We start from the raw sequence: 24,442 nt of genomic DNA, 5'->3' as shown, positions 1-24,442 counted from the left end.
CCTAGCGATCAGTTTTCCGGACTGGAATCTTCCCGCGCGCGCCAGCAGAGGAAACCTCTTGTCCCCCTAATATGACGTCGACGCTTACGTCTCCCCCTCTGCTCCCCCCCTTGTCTGCTACTGACAGTATGTGAAGTCTCTCCCTCTTCCTGAGACGTTTGCTGATGAGGGCTGGGAGAGCTGGAGGTATCTGTACTAATTATAGGTAATTGCTCTCGATATCTCAGCCCCTCCCCCTTACTGGCTGAATCACAAACTTTTCTCTCCTCTGCCGTTTCATCTCTTCTCTCCCCCCGCTCCTCCCGAGCAATCCCTCTATCCCTGACACCTTCCAAAGTGGCTTCCAATAAAATTAATATATAGTACAGCATAAAGGTAAAGGGACCCCTGACCATTAGGTCCAGTCGCAAATGACTCTGGGGTTGCGGCGCTCATCTCACTTTATTGGCCAAGGGAGCCAGCATACAGCTTCCGAGTCATGTGGCCAGCATGACTAAGCCACTTCTGGTGAACCAGAGCAGTGCACGGAAATGTCGTTTACCTTCCCGCTGGAGTGGTACCTATTTATCTACTTGCACTTTTATGTGCTTTTGAACTGCTAGGTTGGCAGGAGCAGCAACCGAGCAACGGGAACTCACCCCATCGCGGGGATTTGAACCGCCGACCTACTGATCGGCAAGCCCTAGGCTCTGTGGTTTAACCCCCAGCGCCACCTGCATCTCTTATAGTACAGTATACTCACAAGTAAAATATCAGCAAGCCAACAGCTGATAAAGCAAGCAACCCACAATTCACTAAAATATGATTACAGCCAACAATTGGCATGGCAGTTTACAACGTAAAAACTTACTAAAAAAAGAGCAATTAATACTAGTAGGTTTTAAAATGCAAGTTTCAAAAGAAGGCAGGGGTGACTCTTACCAGACCTCTACTTGCAAGGAGTTCCACAGGGCAGGGCCTGTCACTCCAAAGGCTTGATCCCTGGTGGAAGAGAACATAGCCAGTAGTAGCCACTGACAGCCTCATCCTCCATGAATTTGTCTTGTCTCTTTTAAAGCCATACACACATAAAAGCCGTACGTAAAAGTATATTTTAGCTTCTTATACCACACAGACATATTGTGAAGCTCAGTTATATGGTGTGGTGCCTGGTTCCAAACATCACAGTAAGCAAATGGCTTAGTTTGTGGTAAACTCTGGCTTACTAGAATTCACAAACATGCAGGCTCCCTGAAAGAAGTTCACTGCTGCTCCAGTGGTTTTTTTTATTTCTCTGCCATGCTTAGCTAAGCCAAAGTTTGGTTTGGCATGTTGTCTGAACACAAGCTCTTAAGTTCTCTTCTTGCTAGCCATGAGAAGTCCCTGTAAGCAATCATTTGTCTTACTGTGGCAGGCAAACAAGGACAATAGCTGAAGGTATTTCTTTCCCGTGAAGCCCAAGATACTGAATAGGTTGTTATTTTTCCTTCCAGGGTACCACCCCTGCTCTAAAATGTGTGTATGCAATTAACTTTTGCTTCTGTCTGCTCTGTGCAACTCCTCCTTTGATGTGCAACCATGAACAGTATTGTTTTTAGAATGTTCTCTCTTGGCTTCATTATTTCTTTTTTTCCAATTACAAGTTGTTTCCATTCCCTTCACAGATTTGCAAAAAAACCTGTTTTCTAGATTTGTATCTCCCCAATATTGGGGGGGGGGGACAACACACCTGCTTTGGGTTCTTGGAGGAGAAAATGAATTTCCTTCTCTGCACAGCCCTTATCTCTGCCTGCATTCCTCCACTCCCCACAATCTGCCAAGACTTCTCCACCTTCCCTTTGTCTTTCTCTCCTCCTCTCCAGAATGCGTGCCTTCTTTCATGTTGGCAAATGTGCCTGGAGCCACCTTCCAGCTCTTTTTCTCCAGCCAGCCTTAAACACATCTATAAACCCTCAACAAAACATTTGAGTTATCATTCTGTTTCATTGTTAGTTAGCCTGTAATTAAAGCTGTTCACCCGCGAAAGAGAAAATACATTATACAGATCTCTAAGCAGACACTTGATTAAAAGCCCTAAACCTTTAAAATGTTTCCCAGTGGCCAGTTGCTTTTCTGATTTTCATTTTCTAAATAGTTGGTTGCCACAGAATACAGTATATTCATTGTAGTCACTGGGCATGTGACCCAGAGTCACTGAAGGTATTATCCAAGACACCCAAGATGTGTGTCAGAAGCCTGGCAGTTGTATTAGTTGTTCATTTGGGTTCCACTAACTAAGTTATACTTAGAGTATATCTTTTGAAATTAAAGATCCCGAACTAGTCATGCCCATTAATTTCAATGGTCTGGTTCACTCACAAACCATGATTTAGCATTGGGGGGGGGTGGACTCCCAGGGAGGAGACTGTGGCTGTTTTGCTCATGCTGTAGCTCTCTCCAGGCTAACCATGACCTATAACCAAGGTTTGTCCTATGGTTTTACAGCTCATGGTTTGTTGTTGAAACATGCTTGATGTGTAGCAGGAATATAACAGATGGGACAAGGGGCAAAGTGGAGAGCTTAGAATCGTAGAAAGAGAGAAGCAGAAATAACCTCAAAGGCTATCTAGTTTAACTCCATACAACAGAAAATCTACTGTTGCAGCATTCTTTGATAGGTGCCCAGCAATGCATTAAAGTAGAGTCTATCACAGGGGTAGGCAACCTAAGGCCCAGGGGCCGGATGCAGCCCTATCACCTTCTCAATTCAGCCCATGGATGGTCTGGGAATCAGCATGTTTTTACATGGGTAGAATGTGTGTTTTTATTTAAAATGCATCTCTGAGTTATTTGTGGGGCATAGGAATTCGTTCATCCCCCCCCCCAAAAAAAAATATAGTCTGGCCCACCACATGGTCTGAGGGACGGTGGACCGGCCCACGGCTGAAAAAGGTTGCTGACCCCTGGTCTATCACTTCCAAGGCAATCCCTTTCTTCCCCAAGCAGCTCATACCATGAACACATATTTCCTGAAGTCTAATCAAAATTCCCCTTTATTGTATTTTGGGGCTATTGGTTCATGTACTGCCCTGTGGAGCAACAGAAAATAAATTTCCTCCATCATCCATGTGACAGCCTTTCAAATACTTGAAGATGGCTGTTGTTTCGCCTCTAAATGGTGCCCTCTGCTGTGTGTCCCCCCACAACTTTCCTCATAGGACTTGCCCTCCAGGTCCCTTGTCATCTTTGTTACACTCCTCTGGATATGCTCCAGTTTGTTGGTAGCAGAACCACAATCCCAGTAAAGATCAGTTGGATGCAGGATAGTGACAACTGAGGAGCGGGGACTGAGATTAGAGGTGTTGGCCAGCCCTGAGAGGATGAGTAATAAATTCTCAGATGGTGCAGATCCTGCAGACAGAAACAGCACGAGAGTGTGTAAGGACACATGGACAGAAACTTGTGTGTCCTACAGTGATCCCTAGGCTAGTATGAACTATTGGTGTGTGTTCGTCTGTGTGTATGTTTAAGCAGGCTACTTTAAATGTTTATTATATTTGAAGGCTGATTTATCCCAGCTGTCATTCCCACTTTACACAGTCTTCTCTGTTTTCCATGGAGGTGAGGTCGCTGTTTGTAGTGCTAACTATTTCCATGGCAGTAGACTGTGATGCCATCAGTGGAAGGTTTAGGCATTCCTCTGAGTACTGGCAATTAAAAATTATGGATTGTGAGATAAGGCTTGCCTTTACCAAGCTCCCTGGCATTATAGCCCACATGGGGCTTGGAAACCATTGCTTAATTCTTCGGGGGCCTTAGCATGGGTAATGGAATAAGTGAATTGCTGTTGTTTGATCTTAGAAGGAAAACAGTTATGTTTAAAATGAAATAAAATCAGCAACTCGAAAGCGTCTTCTGTGCTTGGGTGGAAAGAACACATACAAATTGCAGTCTGATGACTACAGTTTGTGCATTGAAATTCCCGGAGAAATTTCTATTGCTATGCATCAGTTGGGAGCATTTCAGTTTGCCTGTCTCATGACATTGTTTTTGTCCCTTTAGCCAACTCCAAAGAAACATGCAATGAAATAACTAGCTTTAGCCCTTATTATTACATGAAACTCAGAAGCTAGCCCCTCTGCATTCAGTAGAGCTTACTACCAGGTTAGTGTGCATATGATTGTGGTTTTAACCTTTCTATCATATGCATTTAATAAATATGTTTGCCAGAGATCAGTAACCTTTTGATATTAGATAGTATGGTTGCAAAACTGTGTCAACTGGCTTTGTTCCATTCCAGTCAAAGTTATTTGAGATTCAGGAATGCTGGATTAACAAATTTATGGACTACAGATCTGATTGTAGCACAGGCTTCCTCCTGACATCTATGGATATATCCTCCTTTAAATTACATATTTTGGGTTATAGGCAATTTTAATCATATTCAGAGTAGACCCATTGAAATTAATGGATATGACTAACTTAGGTCCATTCATTTCAGTAGATCTCCTTTGAGTAAAGCTTAGTGTGTCTACTGCTACAGAAGCAGCCCATGAAATGGATCAGTTAAAAGTTGTTATGAAATAGGAGAAGGCTATATAAACAATTTGGAAAACTGTTTTGCTGGAATTTCACCAAATGTGTTCTTGTGCACAGAAAATTAAGATAAAAATTAGAAAAGGGGATTAGTAGTGTGGGATAAATTTAAAGTGTGGGATAAATTTAAAAACTGTTTCTGTTCCTTAAAATCTCCACTGATGCAGCTATTTTAGCAACAGTTTAACAAAAAATGGAATCATTCCAGTGGAATTTGACAGTAATCAGGTCAGGCCCTTGAGTAGGGTTAAGGAAATTTTGAGTGATAATAAGGCTGCCAGTATTTGAATATCTTCAGATAAGAGAGAGTTCCGATACAGAGTGGAATTGAGACAGTTAAATACTGTTGAAGGATTAATTTGAGAGAAACCAAGGAATATGCTGTTTGAAATTTACCAAATTATACTAAGAGAGAAGACAGAAAATTGGATTACCCTTGAAAATGGGAAGCAATGATAGGAGAGAGGGTTCTAATCTAGAGGATACGGGGGAATGTATGGACATTATGAATAAATACATTGTATCAATATCATTAATAGAAAACTCAAGTTATAGTCTAGGTGATACTCAACTCTTTTAAAAGGGTTTCTGTGATACTGGTAACAGTAACTCTTGGAAGTGTTGAACAGGCAGAGTGGATGTTATCCACTGTTGGTGGACTTCCCAGAGGCAAAACATCTATTTCAAGAAATCATATTTAATATTAGCAGGGTACCTTTTATATGGTGTTAGCAATTAGGATACTGCATGTAAAATACTGGGGGAAAGGAAATTCCTCTAAAAGAGTGGTTCACTAAACTATGGGAATTTGCAACTGTAAGTAAAATTAGGTGGAATTTAAGGGTTAGACAAGAAAAGCAGAGAATTAATAGATTTGAACAAGAATGAGACCCGTTTAAGAATTTTAAGGATGATCAGGTGTAACTCTGAGCAGAGGGTTTCCCGTGACTGGTAGAAACTGGCATCAGATTGTCACTAGTCATCAGTCTAGTGCTAAAAATTAGTGCTGTGTGCCAGACTGCAGAAATCAGGCCTGGCTGCAGACATGGCTAATATTTAATCCTGATGAGGGTTAAGAGGGCAAGAAATAATACAATCACTTCTGGGTGCTAGAATTCTGATGATGCAGTTTCTTCTTTGCCACCAGCACCCATTATCTGGACATACCGTATTTTTCAGTGTATAACACGCTCCCGTGTATAAGATGCCCCCTAATTAGGAATCCTAATTAAGAAAATGGGGAAGTTTGCCCAGAGTTGTTGAGCTTTTTTGGGGGGAGGACTGACCAGAGTTTTTGAGCTTTTTTTAGGGGGGATTGCCAAGAATCGCTCACCCATGTAACTGACTCTGCCACTTGCAAGCCGCCAATTGCCCCACAATTGCCGCCGCGAAAGCCAATCAACACCAGCTGACAATCTCTGACTCACAGAACCAACCAATCCCATGTCCCCCCTATGCACTATCTGTGTATAAAATGAACCCCACTTTTAAACATAATTTTATAATAAAACAACCTCATCTTATACACGGAAAAGTACGGTAAATTGAATTTGTAAGTCTTGAACGCAGAACGGATAATATAAGTGGCACCAGCTTCCAAGGAATCTGGGAAAGGAGGGAACTTGTAAAAATCCTGTTGTCAAAGCTAAAGTACGGCTGGCATCCTTGTCCTGCCTTTTTCATCTCTTATGCACAAGCTGCGAGAGGCTATCCTCTCATGGCTTGTCACAAGTTTGCTCAGTTGCCCACACTGCTGAGATGTAGCCACTCTGAGCTTTTGTAGTCAGGTTGTGGTAGAAGAAGAACATTTCTCTCAGTGATATATCTCCTCGCAATGATCATCCTACACAGATCCTCCATGGGAATGTGAAACTCGACTCACACAGGAGCCAGTTTGCCCCAGATCTTGTATTATATGGTCTCTGTTCATTCTTACAGCTCAGTCCAAAGGTAGAATCAACAAGACTTGCAAAAATAAGATTCTTCATAGAGAATATGTGGAGCCAGGCTCTTCTGTTAGCGACCTGACTACTGAGTATTTGTCCTAAGCTAGCCCTCCCTTTGAATTATAGTGCTGGAGGAGACTCTTGAGAGTCCCATGCACTGCAAGATCAAACCTATCCATTCTGAAGGAAATCAGCCCTGAGTGCTCACTGGAAGGACTGATCCTGAATCTGAGGCTCCAATACTTTGGCCACCTCATGAGAAGAGAAGACTCCCTGGAAAAGACCCTGGTGCTGGGAAAGATTGAGGGCACAAGGAGAAGGGGACGACAGAAGACGAGATGGTTGGACGGTGTTCTTAAGGCTACCAACATGAGTCTGACCAAACTGCGGGAGGCAGTGAAAGACAGGCGTGCCTGACATACTCTGATCCATGGGGTCACGAACAACAGCCCTCACTCTGGTTATCGTAACCAAAGTTGTGAGGAACCAGTGGCAAGACTTCAGGGATATCCTGTGATGTTCGGAGAGCCCCTTACCCACACCACTATAGATTAGGACTATAGGCAGGGACTCCTTCAAATGCATTATACCTTCTTGATGTGAGACAATTTTTTTACAAATTACTGTACCATGAGTAAATCTGACTTCCTCCCTCTCTCCCTTATTTGGTGGTTTTATCAAATTTACTTGGACTTTGGAGGTCGAGAGACGTGCTTTGGATCCCCTGCAAAGTTTTCACTCCATCTCACCATATTTTAAGATATTCACAAACTGAACATTGTGCTGTGTTGTCAACACCCTTATAACATTTTTTGTTGCCAGGAACAAAGTCCTGTGTAAACATCTTCTGCTATGTGGCATTTAGCATGCCTCCTTGCCAGTTCTTTTGCCCGTTTCCTTGGTTATTAAGTATTTTCTTCAAAGCAATGCATTTAAGACTTCTGCTCAAAACTCTTGATGTGTGACAAACCCAGTACACCAAGGTTTATAAGCAGATCACTCTCCGTTGAAGATTTCTCTTTAAATTCCTTATATTTAATATGCTTCTGTATACAGTGGTACCTCTGGTTAAGAACTTAATTCGTTCCGGAGGTCCGCTCTCAACCTGAAACTGTTCTTAACCTGAAGACCACTTTAGCTAATGGGGCCTCCCGCTGCTGCTGCAGTACAATTTCTGTTCTTATCCTGAAGCAAAGTTCTTAACCTGAAGCGTTATTTCTGGATTAGTGGAATATGTAACCTGAAGCGTATGTAACCTGAGGTACCATTGTACTTTCTATACATATGTGCAGGGGAGGAAGTCCTATTGAACAGAAATGCTTAAAATTGCAGAGTAAAGTGACAAGGAGAAGGGGACGACAGAGGATGAGATGGTTGGACAGTGTTCTCGAAGCTACCAACATGAGTTTGGCCAAACTGCGAGAGGCAGTGAAGGATAGGGGTGCCTGGCGTGCTCTGGTCCATGGGGTCACGAAGAGTCGGACACGACTGAACGACTGAACAACAACAAAGTGACAGGTTGTTGAGCTCAGCCCCAGCACACAATTTAACATGTTGCATTTGAGATTGCATGGCCATTTGTGTGGGCCTGCCATAGCTGCTCCTTCACAAGTCTCTGAAGCTGATGTAGCCAGAATGCCTGGTTGGTAGCAGAACTCTGTGGTGGCGGCAGCAGCAGCTATGGCAGTTGCTCTCAGACCCCTTATCTGAATGGTCTTCCCCAGCTGTAGGTAGTAGGGTTTCACTCTTTGTATCAATTCCCCCCCCCCGTATGTGTTAATTGCTGAATGAACAGTGCTACAAATAAATGAGTCACTGCTCCACTTTCCTGAATGAAACAAAAATAGGATGGGGGAAGGAGGTCATACCAGATTTTTCCAGGGGATTTTGCTTTGCGTTCACAATTCTCTCATGATGTAACATAAGTAAGGGCCGATGAAGAGAGGCTATAGATGAGAATTAATTCAGTCGTACTGTGGGATTTCTGATAGTCTTTGGCAAGGCAGTAAATTTTGACCACTGAATACAAATGGTCTCAATCCATCTCTGTGTTAATGTTTGAAAAAATACTTAAATGGGACCTTTTCTGTTACTTATTTTAAAAAGTGCTTGGACTTTCCCAGTAAAAACCTACCTGAGTTTTGAGATCTATGGGGAGGCCTGGCTTGTGGTACCCTCATGAGTATGAGCTGGAGTGAGTAGCAGAGTCTTCTCAGTGGCAGCACCTCGTTTTTTGAACTCCTGCCCAGTATGCATACAGCTGTCCTCTTCTTTATATTCATGCAGGTTGCAGCTGGTGACCTACCTATTTCTGCAGGTTTTTGGAGCACAGTGAGAGTAGCCTTGTTGGATTAACTGAGTGTGATATGTGTTCTAACTTGTTTATGTTGAATTTTAAAAATGTTAGCAGCTCCGGGATCTGTATGAGGAAAAGCAGGTATAAGGGGGGGGATATTTTTTGTGTCACCCACCCTTCATCAAGTCAGGTTCCTAGGTGGTATGCAGCATATATCGTGTCAAATTTCTGAAATTGAAAGATGGCAGCTCACACACCAGGTGACCATAGAGACATGCGGCACCCTTAGACACCATGATACCTGCAGACACCTGTCAGTTACCGGTACTTCTTCTTTTTAAAAGACTTTTGTAGGGGGAGTTGGTTGTTTGGGGATGTATTCTTTTCTTTTGTGGTTGATCCCTGATATAGGCAGAATGCATTCCTGTCTATCATTCCATCAGTCCCTCAAGAGGAACCCTTCAGAGAGGCTTTGTCTCACCATCAGCAGTGACATGGTGCCAGAAAGAGAACGGGTAGTGCAAAACAGCTATTATATTAACAAAGGTCAAGATTAATTGGTAACATGCACAATTAAACTAGGAACCAAATTGGGGAAAGAGTTAATTTCATTTAATTCTGATTACATTACAGAGTGTGCTGTATACAATGGAATGGAAATTATGTTAACTCTTCTGTAGACTATTTTAGTGGTGTGCATCCATCCATTTCGCTTGCAGTGTGTGTAATTCTAACAATGCTTACATCAGAAATAATTCCCACTGAGCACAATGGGAATTATTCCTTGATAAGTCTGCATAAGGTAGCAGTCTGAATGTTTATGTCAGTTATGAATTACCGCAGAAAATGTTGTAGGCAACAATTGTGAACATCCTAACAAAGTTGTTTGGGTTTAGTTTGTAACGTTAGCTGTTTCTGTGTATGTGTGCTTTTGGTCTATTATGCAGTTTTGTGGCAATGCTTCCTTAATCGTACAGATTACTCATCATTGTCAATTCAAAGCAGCAGTCTGAAATGCCTTTTAAGCTACCGGTAGTCTGATGAAAAGCAAAATCTAATAATTGCTTCTCATTGCAGAAATCTGTGACAAGATAATAGCATTACATTTTAACAATACTTCTATTTTATTAATAGCTGTATCAGTAAAAGTGAACCTTCCATAACTGCGTATAGATGAGTGTTTGGGAGTATGTTTAATATGCATGTGGAAATGTGTTTGAGGAAGAATTGTTCTTTCTGATGATTGCTGTGTGTGTGTGTGTGTGTGTGTGTGTGAGAGAGAGAGAGAGAGAGAGAGAGAGTTACATAGAATTTGCTGAGTGATTTTCATCAGATTCCTGGCATAATAGTGCAATTGCATTTTTTGTAAAAAAAAAAAAAAAGAATCTAGTTAGGTTTTAATTTTTTTATAGCATATGTTATCATTATCAGCAAAGGTAACTGTCTCATCCTCTTCTATTAAGCCATGGATGGGGAAATTGTGGCCCTCCAAATGTTGACTTCCGACTCCCAATGACCAGGGGTGATGAAAATGGTAATCCGGCAACAGTGCGGGGAGCACCAGCTTCCCTAGCCCTATGCAGAGCTGTTGACCTGGGAACTTTAAAGCTTAATTTTGGACCTTGTGGTTCTTGGTACCACTTTCTGCTGTGACATATCTGTTAACAACAAAGTTCAATGCATCTGTTGTGAGACCTGTTTTTCTTTGTGATAGTTATAGTGGTGGAGATGATTTGAATGGAGAGGCTTATAGTGAAATAGACTACATTTACCTATACTGGATTACTCCTGGAAGAACTTTTGGATGTATCCCAGTAGCTTGGTTTCCCATATTACATTATGTATAATCCCAATTAGTATGAGGTTTGTAATTCTTATGATTTCAGTTGTTAATTCGCTCAAACCCTATATTATATTTCTTTCTTTAACTGCCAGCCTTACCACACGCCTGCCAAAAGCTGGAGAAACCATACACGGTCACAGGTTTTTCTCTGGATTTGGAGGGAAAGGTGCCAACCAGTGTGTCCAAGCTGCTCGACTTGGGGCGAAAACCTCCATGATAGGCATGGTAAGCGTCTTCTGGGTTCACATCTGCCCCAACTGTAAGTGTATTTTTAAAAAGCAACAGTGAAAAACAAATTAAGAACGGAGGGTTCAAGTCAGCTTTCTAGCAGTGCACCTTAAGCTTGTTCCTCAGAAGTCTGGTTAGAAAGCATGGTCTTCATTGCTTTTCTTAAAAACAACAGTGGGGCAAGTGGGGCATATTTTCCTCAGGAGGGAACTTGATACAATGGATACCCCCACTGCAAAATGCTCTGTTTGTCAGGCTGAAGGGAATCTGATCCCCCACACAGTAGGCTGCCAGGAATAGATAAAACAGGGCGAGTTCTTACCAATGTCTTTTAGTCAATATTCACAGAGAGAGGCGTAGAAATGCTGCCTCTTAGAGTAATGGCATTGCTCCGACTAATCTCCACCCCCCTTTCTGTCCTCAGTCGTCAACAGCACCACCCACTTAGGGCCATTTGCCAACAAGCCCTCTGCTCCATGGGCGTACCGAAGGGGGGGCAGGAGGGGGCAGCTGCCCCCCCCCTGGAAGCAAGCTGCCCCCTCCAGAAGCAAAAATGATCGGCATTCTTTTCCGTATTTTCCCCCCCATGAGCATTTGTTTTCCTGGCTGGGCACAATTTCTCCCCCTTTCCCTCCCTGCATCCTCCCTCCTCCACCTCCCCTAGAAGCAAGCTGCCCCCCCCCCCAGCAAAAAAGATCAGCGTTCAAAACTTCAAAGCATTTCCCCCCCTAATTATTTTTTTCAGAAGCATTTCCCCACCCGCGATCGCTCTCCCCCACTGCATCCTCCCTCCTCCCTCCCTCCTCCTGATGCAGCCATTGGCTAATATCGCTGAGGCACAGGCCAATGGGTGGGCAGCCCTGCAAGGCTGAGAGCAGGAAGAGGGCTGGCTCAGCACGTGCACGTGTCTCCTCCTTTGCCCCTCTGCTTTTTGCTTCTGCGTTCTGCCTCCACCAACAGCCCAGCACAGTAAGTAATTTATTTCTGGGAACTTCGTGTATAAGAAACCTTGCTGAAAAGTTATAGCTCTCTAGGTCCTTTCCTTAGGTTGTGGTCAAAGAGATAAAATGTCCTTCATAATTCAGTTCCCCTCAAGTCCTTTATGGGAAGAAATTGTTGTGGCCAATTGGCCATTGTGATGCATTGGCAATTTGGTCTCCCATAAAACATCCTTTTGAAATAAGCCTGCAGGGGGTTGGTTGGGGTCTGAAGACAATAATGTCTGAAGACATAATTAGTTTAAAAAAAGGAGGAAGATAATAATAGTCAAGAAAGGAGAGAATAAAACTCTAATCTAAACTCTGAAAACCCAGATTTCCATCTTTCCTTGCCAGAAAGCAGAGTTGGTCTGAACTCCAACCCATTACATCAGTATTAAAAAATAATAAAATTTATGCTCCAACGCTTGCAGACACATTGCTTTCATACCTAAATTGAGAGTTGGAAGGGACCCTGAGGTCACCTAGTCCAACCCCCTAAAATACAGGGTTCACAACAAGATTTATACTACCAGAGAGAGACACACACACTTGGATAAATACCTACTTTATATGGAAGCCTTTTAACACAGATGGGGTGCTTATTATAACACATAAACTACCCAAGTTGGGCAAAGTCTCTAGAGAAGAATTAATAGTTAATAAAGATAAAAGGGAACACACACAGGAATTGAGAAGGGATGAGTACCTTTCACTTATATTTTTATATTTTATATTGGCAGTGCCAGTAGGCCATGAGTTTCTGCAGAGCTCTAACTTTTGTAACAATGTGTCAGGGGCAAGGGGACATTGTCTAGAGGGGCTCCCTTGAGGGCATAGATTCGTTCCTTACTGCTCAACTTGGGAGACTTCGGTGGCCTGTTTTGGTTGTGGACCGTGTTATAAGAATTTTTAAGGTCTTTCATATTTATATAATATATATGTGTTATTAATGTACGAAACAAATAAGGCCACATGTCTGAAAACAGCACAGGAAGACAGGCATCATTCCATTTTGACTCCTAGCTGGCCAAGTGTTTTCATCTGCAGGGAGGAGGTGAGAAGTCTCTGCCTGAGGGCCAGATGATGGGCCATTTCCCTCACAAAGGACGACCATTAGCTCTACCAGCCATGGCAGGAAACCTTTTGTTTTACAGAAATGTGTGTCTGGGAGGGGTGAAGGAGAGATGGCACAGGTGTGGAAAATTCCCAAGTTTCCTCCTCTGACCCTCCCAAATTTATTTGCAAATTTATTTCCATTTATTTCCATGTGCTTTATATTGGATTTCTTGGGTGGGGCCTGTGTTTTGGCACCAAAAGTACAATATTTGGGGGAGGGGGAGACTATGGGAAATTGCAAAGGGGGCGTCCAAAAGAGTAGTGGTGGGTTTTTGCAGGGATAAATAAAAGAAGAGGAAAAGAATGGGATGTGTGTGTATGTGTAAGGGGTTGATTTCAGGGAGCCGAAATGGCACCGGGAGATGTGTGTGCATGTGTAAGCAACGCTGAAGCGATTTAAGATGCAGGGTGCATTTTGGGACAGGTGGCAACCCAAGCAGATCAGAGCCCTGCTTAATTTGCTTTGCTTCTCCACTATGGCGCTTTCCTCTTTCCCCCACCTCTGTGGCTTCTCCTTCCCTTTGCTCCCCAGTCGTATCCATATGGCGGGCGGGGATCTTTGTGCCATGGGGCGCTGCTGCGTGCATGTGGGGGGCGCTGGAGGGATCGTTGAACCATGGCGCCAGGTAGGCTTAAGATGGCCCTGGGCGCGACCATGGCTTGCCCCCCCCTAGTTTTGATCCTGGGTACGCCCCTGCTCTGCTCTCCTATTTTCAATGCTCACTGGGTTCTGGGAGAAGGGGCTCTGGAATGCTTTCTAGTGATAACGTGTCAGCCAGCTGCTCCAGCTGTTTCCCCCTCCTCCTCTCCCATTATTTCCCAACTCTGCCCTTCCCCTCCCTCTGAGCTGTGACTTTCCTCAAACCACTGTTGTAAATCTATACTGTCTTCCTCTTCTCTGGAAGTTTCAGGAGGGGGAGGCGGTCTCCACCATTCCTCCATTCCCTGACACTGTTTGTAGCAGCAGTTTTCTTACTTGAGATGCTAGTGGCACCGTTTATAGCTCTGCTCAAGGGAGTGGATAGTCTTTAAGGTATCCCAGATGCAGACCATTTGAGATGGGGATAGGATGTAGCTCAGTGGGTATAGCATGCAGAAGGTCCCAAGTTCATTTCCTAGCATCGCCATGTAGGGCTGGGAGAGGCTGACTTTCTGGAGTGCTGCTGCCAGTTTTTTTATTTTTATTTTATTATTTAGTTAATTTCTATACTGCCCTATACCCAAAGGTCTCAGGGCGGTTCACATAAAATATCAAATACATAAAATCATATCTAATGCATAAAATCAGTTCGTGTCAACAACACTGAGCTAGATCAAAACAAAATCGAAAATTCTTTCTAGTAGCACCTTAGAGACCAACTGAGTTTGTTCCTGGTATGAGCTTTCGTGTGCATGCACACTTCTTCAGAGCTAGATGAGCCTGTGGTCTGACTTGGAATAAAACAGTTCCCTATGTTCTTATATTCCCATTTTCCAAATGTCATTGGACTCAGCCCAACTCCCATCAGTCCTGACCATCAGTCCCAGACAGCATGTCCAATGATCAGGGATAATGGGAGCTGTAGTCTTAACATTCGGACACAAGCTCTCCACTCCTCTTTTGAAGGCTGAAACCTGCACCTTGGACTTCTAATAATGCTGTAATGGACTAGTGAAAACAAACAAATAAACAAACCCTGTATTGCTGCATCTTGGACCAGCTGATGTTTCCAAAAATGTCTTCAAGGGCAAGCCCATGTATCTCAATATAGCCAAATCAGGCCAGACAATGGTTCAGCCCTTCCAGAAAGGGGTCCCCCAACTGGTGATAATAACTCCTGGCCATAGACAGACACATCAACTGAAAGGAGCAAAGCCAAATTGACCTGCACATCCACATTTAACAGACTACCCACCCCCAGCACCTCCATTTTATCTGTCTGAGCTTCAGCTTTGTTTCTTTGCAGCACTTTAAGAATGAAAGTCGCCTCTGAACCCAAGTTGTGCTTTGTTAGCAAAGGCTTGGGTATGCTAAGTATGGAATGTAAAAAAAAGCTTTCAGATCGTAGGTCACTGCCAACTGCATCTGTGATGCTTGCAGGACTGATGTGGGAAACAATCCTCTGAAACAGCATTGCTGTTTTCGTTACATAACAGTGTGAGTGCATCTATGACAACAATGAATTTGCAAGCTGAATTACGACATCCTAAACTATGATTTAATCCCCCTCACCCCAAATTGATCTCACTAGATTTTTAATTTTTGATAACAAAGTTGAAATTCCTATGCAATAAAAATAAGAAATATATTTCTTTTAAAAGTTAGCCATAGAATTTAGTTATGCAGAACAGATAGTTGTTGTTGTTGTTGTTGTTGTTGTTAATTGTATTTATATATATCTCAGGGCAGTTCACAGAATAAAATAAAATAAAAAGCCACAAAACACATGATCAAAATAAAAACAACAACCCAATAACGCTGCCCCCAAACCCCACATTTTAAAAGGACATAGTGCAATAACAAATGCTTGCAGATACTCCTGCCCATCCCAATGTAATTAATTTGCAGGTTAACAGATTATTTTGATTCTGTAGACCAGTCTTAGCCAACAACATCATGCTGGAACATTGGATACTAGGCTGGTGGGAAGGGCAGTCCAAAAACCAGGAGGGCACCATATCATTGCAAAACCATTTATCTTCCCATTCAAAGAATCTCGCTTTTGTTATCAAATGCTTGAAGGAAGGGGCATAAGAAAGAAAGAAAGAAAGAAAGAAAGAAAGAAAGAAAGAAAGACCTATCCTTAGATCCTAGGATCCCTTCCAACTCTACAATGCTATGAAATTAGTACCATATTTTTTTTTATCCCAAACTGACTGAAATTAGTGGCTTGAAGCAAAAAGAAAATTTTTAAAAGTCTTAGATGGTTTTATGCTGCATTCTGCACTACTGTAATGCATTGAACCACACAGAACACTCTTGGGAAGCAGAGCTAATGTCAGTTCTGTTAAAGTGTTAGCATAGGAATCCAGGACCGACTGGGAATCCTGAAACCACAAATCGCTCCTGCTCAGTTTCAAGAACCACTTGACATGTTTATTTGTCTAATTCCTCTCTGGTCTGTGACCATAACACTCCATCTTTACCAAAATGTCCCTGATGTCTATGTTCTCCCTTAGGAACACTGATATTCTTTAATGGCATCTTAATAGCATCTTCTAAAATGCTTTGTCTTGCCATATGCTTTTGAAATCACTTTCAACCCATGGTGCTAAACACTCACTTAAAAATCTAGTTTTGTGGAACTTGTTTTATGGATATCCTATTTTTGCATTTTAAAAATACTCTTCTCCCAGGGAGACCTTACATTACATTATTTTGCAATCACTTTATACAGTGAAGGAAATCCCAAGTGGGACATCGTAGAATCCAAATATGAGTTGCAGTGATACAGCAAAATAATATGCCTATTAAACTTTCTGGGTGGAATTCAACATATGGTATGTGCATGGGGAACAAGATTCATTCCCACACTGAGATGTTTCCACCCTCTGCCCCCACCCCATGCACCCCTTAAACCTCCTTGGAGCTTCCCCCAAACCTCCAGAGCGGATTTAAGGGGTGGAGGAAGTCCTCCACTTGTTTGAATGGACCTTGTTATGCTCATATAACAACTTAATTAAATCCCACCTCATGTATTTGAAATGATCTTACAAAACAGGAGTGCAGCATGCTTTAATGTTAAAATTTGCTGAAACTACAGCCTCAGTAAATCAAGATGCACAAGAAGAGTGCATCTTGATTTCCCCCCTTGTTGATATAGAATATTTGCATTTGGAATACAATGCTATAACACATGTGCAATATATAGTTGCATAACATCAACTAAATGTAAGAGATCTAATGTTTTTCACCTTTTCTGTGTAGGTTGGGAAGGATTCCTTTGGCAATGATTATCTTGAAAACTTTAAGAAAAATGGGATTCCTACAGGTAAATGTTTCATATTTTAACTATGTTTCACCCAACTAAATCACAGACCATCAGCGGTATGGGGGGTGGGGGCAGCAGTGGCATCCTCCAAAGGCTGGTGAGACAGTAGCAAGGTCAGGAAAGCTCTGGGTTTGGCAGTGGCAGCCTGCAGGTGCATGCCCACCTGCAGAGCCGCTGCCAAGCTAGAGCTCCCCTGACTTCTCCATTTCCACATCCTGCACAGGCCAGCCAGAGGCTACTGGATTAGACCCATGGAAATGAATGGGCAGGCTTCCAAGCAGTTTACAAGTATGCACACCAATTACACAAGCATTAAAATATATACGTATATCCATAATTAAAATACCCAATAAAACAGCACTGTAATTGAAGCAGGAGAGTCGTGTCAAGAGATCAAGGGGAAGGCCTGCTTAAACAGGTATGTCTTAAAAAGCTGGCCGAATGCCAATACAGATGGGACCTCTCCTTTTTCAGCAGAGTGGGTCTTCCACAACTAGGCCACCGGTGAAAATCGTTACAATGTGACATGGCTAATTGGATTCCATTTGTTCATCATAATGCCCTTACCCAGGCAATGCAGGGGAAGTCTGACTTTCAAATAACCTGGTCCAGAGTTATTATTTATGCAGAAAGCCCTAAACAACACCTTCAAACTGGTTTGGCGACTGATAGTTAGCAAGTGCAGGTCCCATAGCCCAGGTGTGACATGTACCTGGTAAGGGGCACCACCCACCACCCAGGGAACAGCCTTCTGCACCAGCTGCCATGTCCAGAATTGCCTTAAGGGAAGCCCCACACAAAGCCCATTAAAGCTGCCTAAATGTAAGGTTACCAGCACAGTTGCCACAGTGACCAAACTCCATTCTGCTTTTGTGTTTTGTCTTTGTAGAGTGGAATTCTTATTGACCTGAAAGCCTGTTTGTTTGTTTGTTTGTTTGTTTGTTTGTTGGCTGAAGAATGGGAAAAACATTCTTTAAATAAATTACTTTGATTAACACAGGGAGTTCTTCTATAGCAAGTCAGAGACCATTGGCCCATCTAGCTCATCCTCTTAAGCTGCCTCATCCCAGCCAAACCCAACAGATCCCTGCATTCTGCAGGACAGGGCATCCTGCAAATGCCATCCTATAAGGAGATCAGTTTCAAATGATGCCAGCAGCACCTACCCTTTGAAAAAAAAAACCTCCCATTACATACCAGATAGGTGCCTCCTCTATGGGTTTTCAGCACCTGCTAAAGGTGTTCCTCTTTCAACAAGCCTTCGAAAAGATTTATCCCAATTGGTATCTGTCCTGGGGATCTGAATTGATTTTATGTGTGTAGTTGTGCCCACCCTGTGGAGTGCCCTCCCGTCAGATGTCAAGGAAATAAACAGCGATCTGACTTTTAGAAGACATCTGAAAGCAGCCCTGTATAGGGAAGTTTTTCATGTTTCATGTTTTAATGTGTTTGTTGTTTTAATTTGCTGTAAGCCGCACAGAGTGTCTGGGGCAACCCAGTCAGATGGGCGGCAAGTAGTAGTAGTAGTAGTAGTAATAATAATAATAGTGTTTTAATTGTCTTTATATGCAGTTATCTTTAAATGTTTTATTTTGTATTATAAGTTGTTTCAAGATGCCTTATGGGAGGTGACTCATAAATGAAATTAATATTAATATTAATATTAATAATAATAATAATAATAATAATAATAGTTCAGCCTTGTCTACTCCATTGACTGTTAGCAGCTCTCCAAGATTTTGGACAAGGACTTCTCAGAGTCCTACTTTAAGATGCCAGGGTTTGATGCAAGTGCAAAGTGCTTGCTCTGTACCTGAGCTACAGTCTTCCCCCAGGGATGGAAGGATAAATTATAGTAATGAGACACAAACTGTCCTCTGAATCCATCATTAGTTGAGATTTTAATCTGGAACTAAATCAACAGCCATTATAATAGTTACAATGAAATATTAACAGCGTTTGAAAGCTAGCTAGGTGGCACATCTAAGTATTAAGTTGGATGCTACAGACAAGGAAGAAGAGCCACCTGTGTGGTCTCTTTCATAGTTGTTTATGAGGTCCAAAGGGGAATTTGCTTTGGAAAGATGCAGAGGCTGAATTCACATCAACACCACACTAATAATTTCTATCTAAAGTCCTCTTCCTCTACTCAGCAAAGCCGACCAGCAGGGGTATAGGAAGTTTGTAAAACTGTGCGCATGAAACTAAAAAAAAAAAGTGGATAAAGAAAAAGAAAATATTCATAATATTAGAATTCTAAGTCACCCAATGAAGTTACTTGGCAGTATGTTCAAGATTGGGGAAGTGTACAACTGTGGACGTCACCGTGTACAGAAGTCACATAAATGTTTATTCTGCTATGTGTACATGAATTAACTGTACACTGCAGCTTCTAGTAAAGTCTGTATTAAAAGCCCACTTTTGCTGAAACAGAGAATTAACTGCAGTTAATTAATCTGAGTTGTTTTTTTTTATTGTCTTGTGGTTTTATTTTAGCATGCATGAGGTTCTCCTCACCCCCTGGTATTGCTGCAGTTCACTTTTCTTTTTTAAATAGCAGTGGATTTATTCTAGTTTTCACTATTCCAAATGGCATCCTTTTTTAAAAAAATGCCATAAGTACTGTGCTAAAACATTATACCTTATTTTATTTTATTCTAGAATTTGTGGGCCAAACAGAGGCTGCCGCTACTGGAGCTGCTTCGATCATTGTCAACAAGGAAGGTGGGTATCTAGGGATATTCTGAATTTTTCCCCAACTGTTGTTCTAATGAAGTTGCTGGGTTTTGAAGGGGGGAGGGAATTCAATCATTTTTCTGGGATTCTGAAAGTTAAAGTGGCTAGCCCTCCCATATTCCTTAGGTTTGAGCTGCACTGTGGTTTAACATTCACTGAAAACTAAAGTTCTCCTCACACTTGGTCAATAAATAACTGTTGGGGTGGGGGTAGAGAAAAGAAAAACCAACCCAACATCATCCAGGGAGGACAGCACTACAGTTCATTACATTAGTCAGTAAAACATTACTCTTCCCATTTACACTATCCTCGCTTAGCGGAATTAGTTTGCTCGGTAACAATAAAACCTGCAGTTTTATCCTGCTCTTCCTTTTCTCACAAACCTTCATAGATAAGTTTTGTAGCATTCATATTTTCAAGAAAAGGTCATTTATAACAGAAGGGAGAAGAGGACATCTGTTTTGCATGCAGAAGGCCCCAGGTTCAATCCCAGGTTACACAGTAGAGCCAACTGAAGCCAGGCTATCCCCATCCAGATTGGGACATGGGTGGCGCTGTGGTCTAAACCACTGAGCTTCTTGGACTTGCCGATCGGAAGGTCAGCGGTTTGAATCCCTGCAACGGGGTGAGCTCCCGTTGCTCTGTCCCAACTCCTGCCAACCTAGCAGTTCGAAAACACACCAGTGCAAGTAGATAAATAGGTATCACTGTGGCGGGAAGGTAAACAGCATTTCCATGCGCTCTGGTTTCCATCACGGTGTTCCGTTGCTGCAGAAGCAGTTTAATCATGCTGGCCACATAACCCAGAAATCTGTCTGTGGACAAACGCCGTCTCCCTCTGCCTGAAAGCGAGATGAGCGCTGCAACCCCATAGTCGCCTTTGACTGGACTTAACCATCCAGGGGTGCTTTAACTTTTGCCTTTTATCTATCCCCATCCAGGTAGTGGGGGGAGAGAAAGTGGCAAGGCAGTGTCAGGTAGTACCAGGGCCCTTGTACTGTTTTGTTCCACCATAAGAAACTGCCATTATTCCATTCTTCCTTGTTATTGTCGTCTTTTTTTTTCTCCACCCATCATTCCTTTGTATACAAGATGTTCCCTTGTTGCTGTTGGTTATAGCTATCCCAGGAATAAGAGGGAGTATTGTGACAAACTTGGGGTCTTCCGGCTATTTGCTATGACATTTTACTGACCCACATAGGAGTTTTTGGTGGGGTGGATGCCTTGGGGTTGAGCAGACTCTGACATAGTATTCTGCAGACCCCTTCCTTCAAATGCTCTGTGTAATTTTCCGCATTGTTTGACTTGTTCTTACGTGTGAGATGTCCTCTTGTAAAGTGCAGATTAGCTCTTACAAAACCAAACCATCCCTAGTCTGGAAGAGGAAAGGATGGATGGCTGACCTGTTATCCTTGATCAAATTCCATAGCACTCTTTTTCTAAGAACTACTTCTGTTCTGAGCAAGGATTTGATGGGCTAAATAGCAGACATGTCTTCATCAGGTTAATTAGTACAGATAAGCTGACCCTGCCCAGAACCTATTGCTTAAGACCAAAGGTTGAACTTTGTTTTTCCCATGCAAGTTCCACAAGGAACCAAGCAAAGATCAGCACTTGTAGACATAGGCTGGGATCTGGAGGGCAAAATTCACTACCACTCATGCAAGGGCTTCTTCTCTGCATGGCATTCCATGGCATTCTGGAGGATCTTCCCAACCTATGATCAGTCCTGAAATAAGCTCTCAGAATCATGCTGTTCCATGATCACCTCCAATATCCACGTGCTTTCCTTGTGCCTGTCTAGTAAGATGGTGCTGAGGGGAGCATAGTAATTCTGGGTGAGAATGACACCTCCTTTGTTCCTTGGCGTAGCCTCTGATCGGGCATGTCGGCGTGTTATGACTGTGAAGCCTCAAAGGATACTGGCCAGTCTACCTGAGAGCACCAAAATAGGCTGCTATACGATATATATATAAAAGCCAGGACAAGTGTGTGACTTCCCTGGGCGGCTTCTGGGGGCTCAAAACCCTGGCAGGGCCCAGCACTGTGCTAAAGACCTGGGGAGGTCATCCAACAGTATCCAACAGCTTTCCTACAGTACCTCGAATGTAGCCTTGTTCTGGGACACTGGAAAATTTTAAAAAGCAGAGCGTAAGATGAGCCTGCTGGAACAGGCCAATGACCCTTCTAGTTTGGCATCTTGTTCTCACAATGGCCAACCAGACACCTTTGGGGAGCCTGCAAACTGGACATGAGTGCAATAGCACTCTGCCCTCCTACAATTCCAAGCAATTGGTATTCAGAGGTACAATGCCTCTGACAGTGGAGGTAGAACATAGCCATTGATAGTCTTGTCCTCCATGAACTTGTCCAATCCTCTTTTAGATAGCTCATTCAGTAGAGCGTGAGACTCTTAAATCTCAGGGTCATGGGTTCAAGCCCCGTGTTGGGGAAAAGATTCCAACATTGCATGGGGTTGGCTGACCCTCGTGGTCCCTTCCAACTCTGTTCTATGATTCTAAGTTGGCGGCCATCACTTCTTCCTGTGCGAGCAAGTCCCATGGCTTAACAATGCACTGGGTGAAGAAGTTCTTTCTTTTATCTGTCCTTGAACGTTCAGCTTCATTTTGTTCCCAAGCAGCTTGGAGATCACTGTAGCACTGCTGCCACCCATCAACACTGCCAGGTAAGTGTTGGTTCCACCAACACAGGAGACAGAGACAGTTTGCCAAGGGCCCCCTCAGAGTTGGAGCCAAACCAGGAAACCAGCAGAAGCCTGCTTCAGCTTAACTGTATCTTTTGCTGTTAATTAATCATTACACAAAGACTGAAAGAAAGACTTTTTCCATGCATGCGGATGCCTGAGTACAAAAGGACTTAAGTGTACCTTGATACCAGTGAAAGCTTTTGTGTGTGTACGTGTGTACACACACACACACACACACACGTAAAATTTAAAGAAGTAAGATTAAAGAAAAGTATGTCAAACACAAACTTTGACTCTGGAGGGGAGTGGGGAAATGTTACATGGATCTCGTGTGTTAGCTTAATAAACTTGGCAGCTGTTGCACAGCCAGAGGGGTGCGTATTGGGCTTTTCAACATCGTAGGCAGGAGGTAAAAACAGAGGAGCTCCACCCACAGCTTGACCTTGGCTGCTTGAACACTGTCACCTAGCGAGCTGTTGTAGCTTGCTTGCCAGAGGAAAGTGGTTTAGAAAATGATACACAGGAATGCTGATTCTGCTACTGAGGTTGTCGAGACAGTGTGCCAAAGTGTGGGCTCTGTTGTCCAGCAGCACTAGTAGATGCTCCAGATTAAAGGACACCTGCAAATCTTGGTCAGCTTGTCACTTAATCCACTTCCTAGCGTGGAATTCTCAGTCTCACCATAAAACAGTGCCTTCAGACTTTTCAGACCTGGGACCCACTTTTTTAAAAAAGCAAATTAACGGTGCTTATTTTCCATTCCACAATATGTTTGCAGTTCCTTTTCTGCTTTACTTCCTCCCTCTTAAAAATAATAACAGAAGATAATGATTTTTATATCCCAGATTGGGGGGCAGGAAATAAAGAGGACAGGACTTCAGCACTTTCAATAGTCCTGCAAGATGCACCTTTTAAAATTCCCTTTTTGATACAACTTCAAAGGTGCAGGAACTTTGCCCTTTTCCCAATCTCTCCACTCTAGACCCTAGTGTAATAATAATAATTTATTATTTATACCCCACCCATCTGGCTGGGTTTCCCCAGCCACTTTGGGCGGCTCCCAACAGATATCAATAAATGTAACCCACATTAATTTGTGATCTTAACAACTTGATATGGGGTTGTAATGTGTTTGTTTTGCTCCAGATTCTGGATGCCCTTCTAGAATTCAGTGTGTCTCAATGGTTTGGTCTGAACAAACCAAATGAGTTAGTTCTTCTTGCAGTCAATAGTTCTCATATTCTGTGGTGTGATATATATTTAGTGGCCACTAGCTTATTTGGACTTAAAAAAAAAAAACACCAGGTGGGTAAGTATCTTAATGGCCATTGTGGCTAAAAATGGAACCTTTATTTACCTCAGAAATTCCGAGTTGTATCCAACAAGGTCATCCCAGTCATGCAAGTACTTCCACTTGAGCAACAAGTTTATCCCTGTGATCCTTGGATGAAGGGCAGAACAAACAGAACTTCCCTTCCTTGTTTTCTTGCTCCTTCTGCACTTCACAAATCCGTACTGGAGTTTCCCCATCCTTTCAGAGCACGTTTTAGGAGGGAGTACAAGTGGAAGTCCTTAGGCACATAGGAAAACTTTGTTAGATAGACAGTATTTCTCTGATTAAAGGGCACCACTGCAAACACTGGTAATAGTCATCTCAGTCATGCACTGTTTGAGAATCTCCCAGGGACAACTAGCTCGCCATTGTTGAAGATAAACCACTGGTCTTTGGTGCGATTCAACAAGTGGATTCCTTTCTTCTGAAGTCTTGGAAGCTTTAGACAAATTGCATCATGTGCTTCATATCTAGGACTAACGTTATCTAGGACAAACTTTCACACAGTTTCTAGTACCTTCCTATTGAGGTTTTCAGAAACTAAATGATAAGAGTCCAAGCCAACCATGTCTCTAGGAGGAACTTATCCCAGGAAGAGGAGGGGGACTGTGAAGACCCCCCCCCCCAACACCACTGAGGATCCTGAAGAAAATGCTGTCACAGTCAAGCCCTCTAGTTACCAGCCCCGAAAACAATTTGCCTGCCCCCATGACCCGCACGCAAATGCTTGCC

The 24,442-nt window shown here is 42.8% G+C and overlaps 1 protein-coding gene across 1 annotated transcript in view; it reads left to right on the top strand.

Moving 5' to 3' along the window:
* The window catches only part of RBKS (ribokinase), a 65,148-nt gene that overhangs the window by 4,614 nt on the left and 36,092 nt on the right, over positions 1-24,442 (top strand). The window contains exons 2-4 of the mRNA XM_033144606.1: positions 10,732-10,864; positions 16,871-16,934; positions 19,596-19,658. Coding sequence (XP_033000497.1) covers positions 10,732-10,864; positions 16,871-16,934; positions 19,596-19,658 — 260 coding nt within the window. The remainder of the gene's footprint in view (positions 1-10,731; positions 10,865-16,870; positions 16,935-19,595; positions 19,659-24,442) is intronic.

Source organism: Lacerta agilis, chromosome 3, assembly GCF_009819535.1.
Source record: "Lacerta agilis isolate rLacAgi1 chromosome 3, rLacAgi1.pri, whole genome shotgun sequence".
Taxonomy (NCBI): domain Eukaryota; kingdom Metazoa; phylum Chordata; class Lepidosauria; order Squamata; family Lacertidae; genus Lacerta; species Lacerta agilis.
Note: the sequence above shows the minus strand (reverse complement) of the source record. Positions and strands in the feature narration are given on the sequence as shown.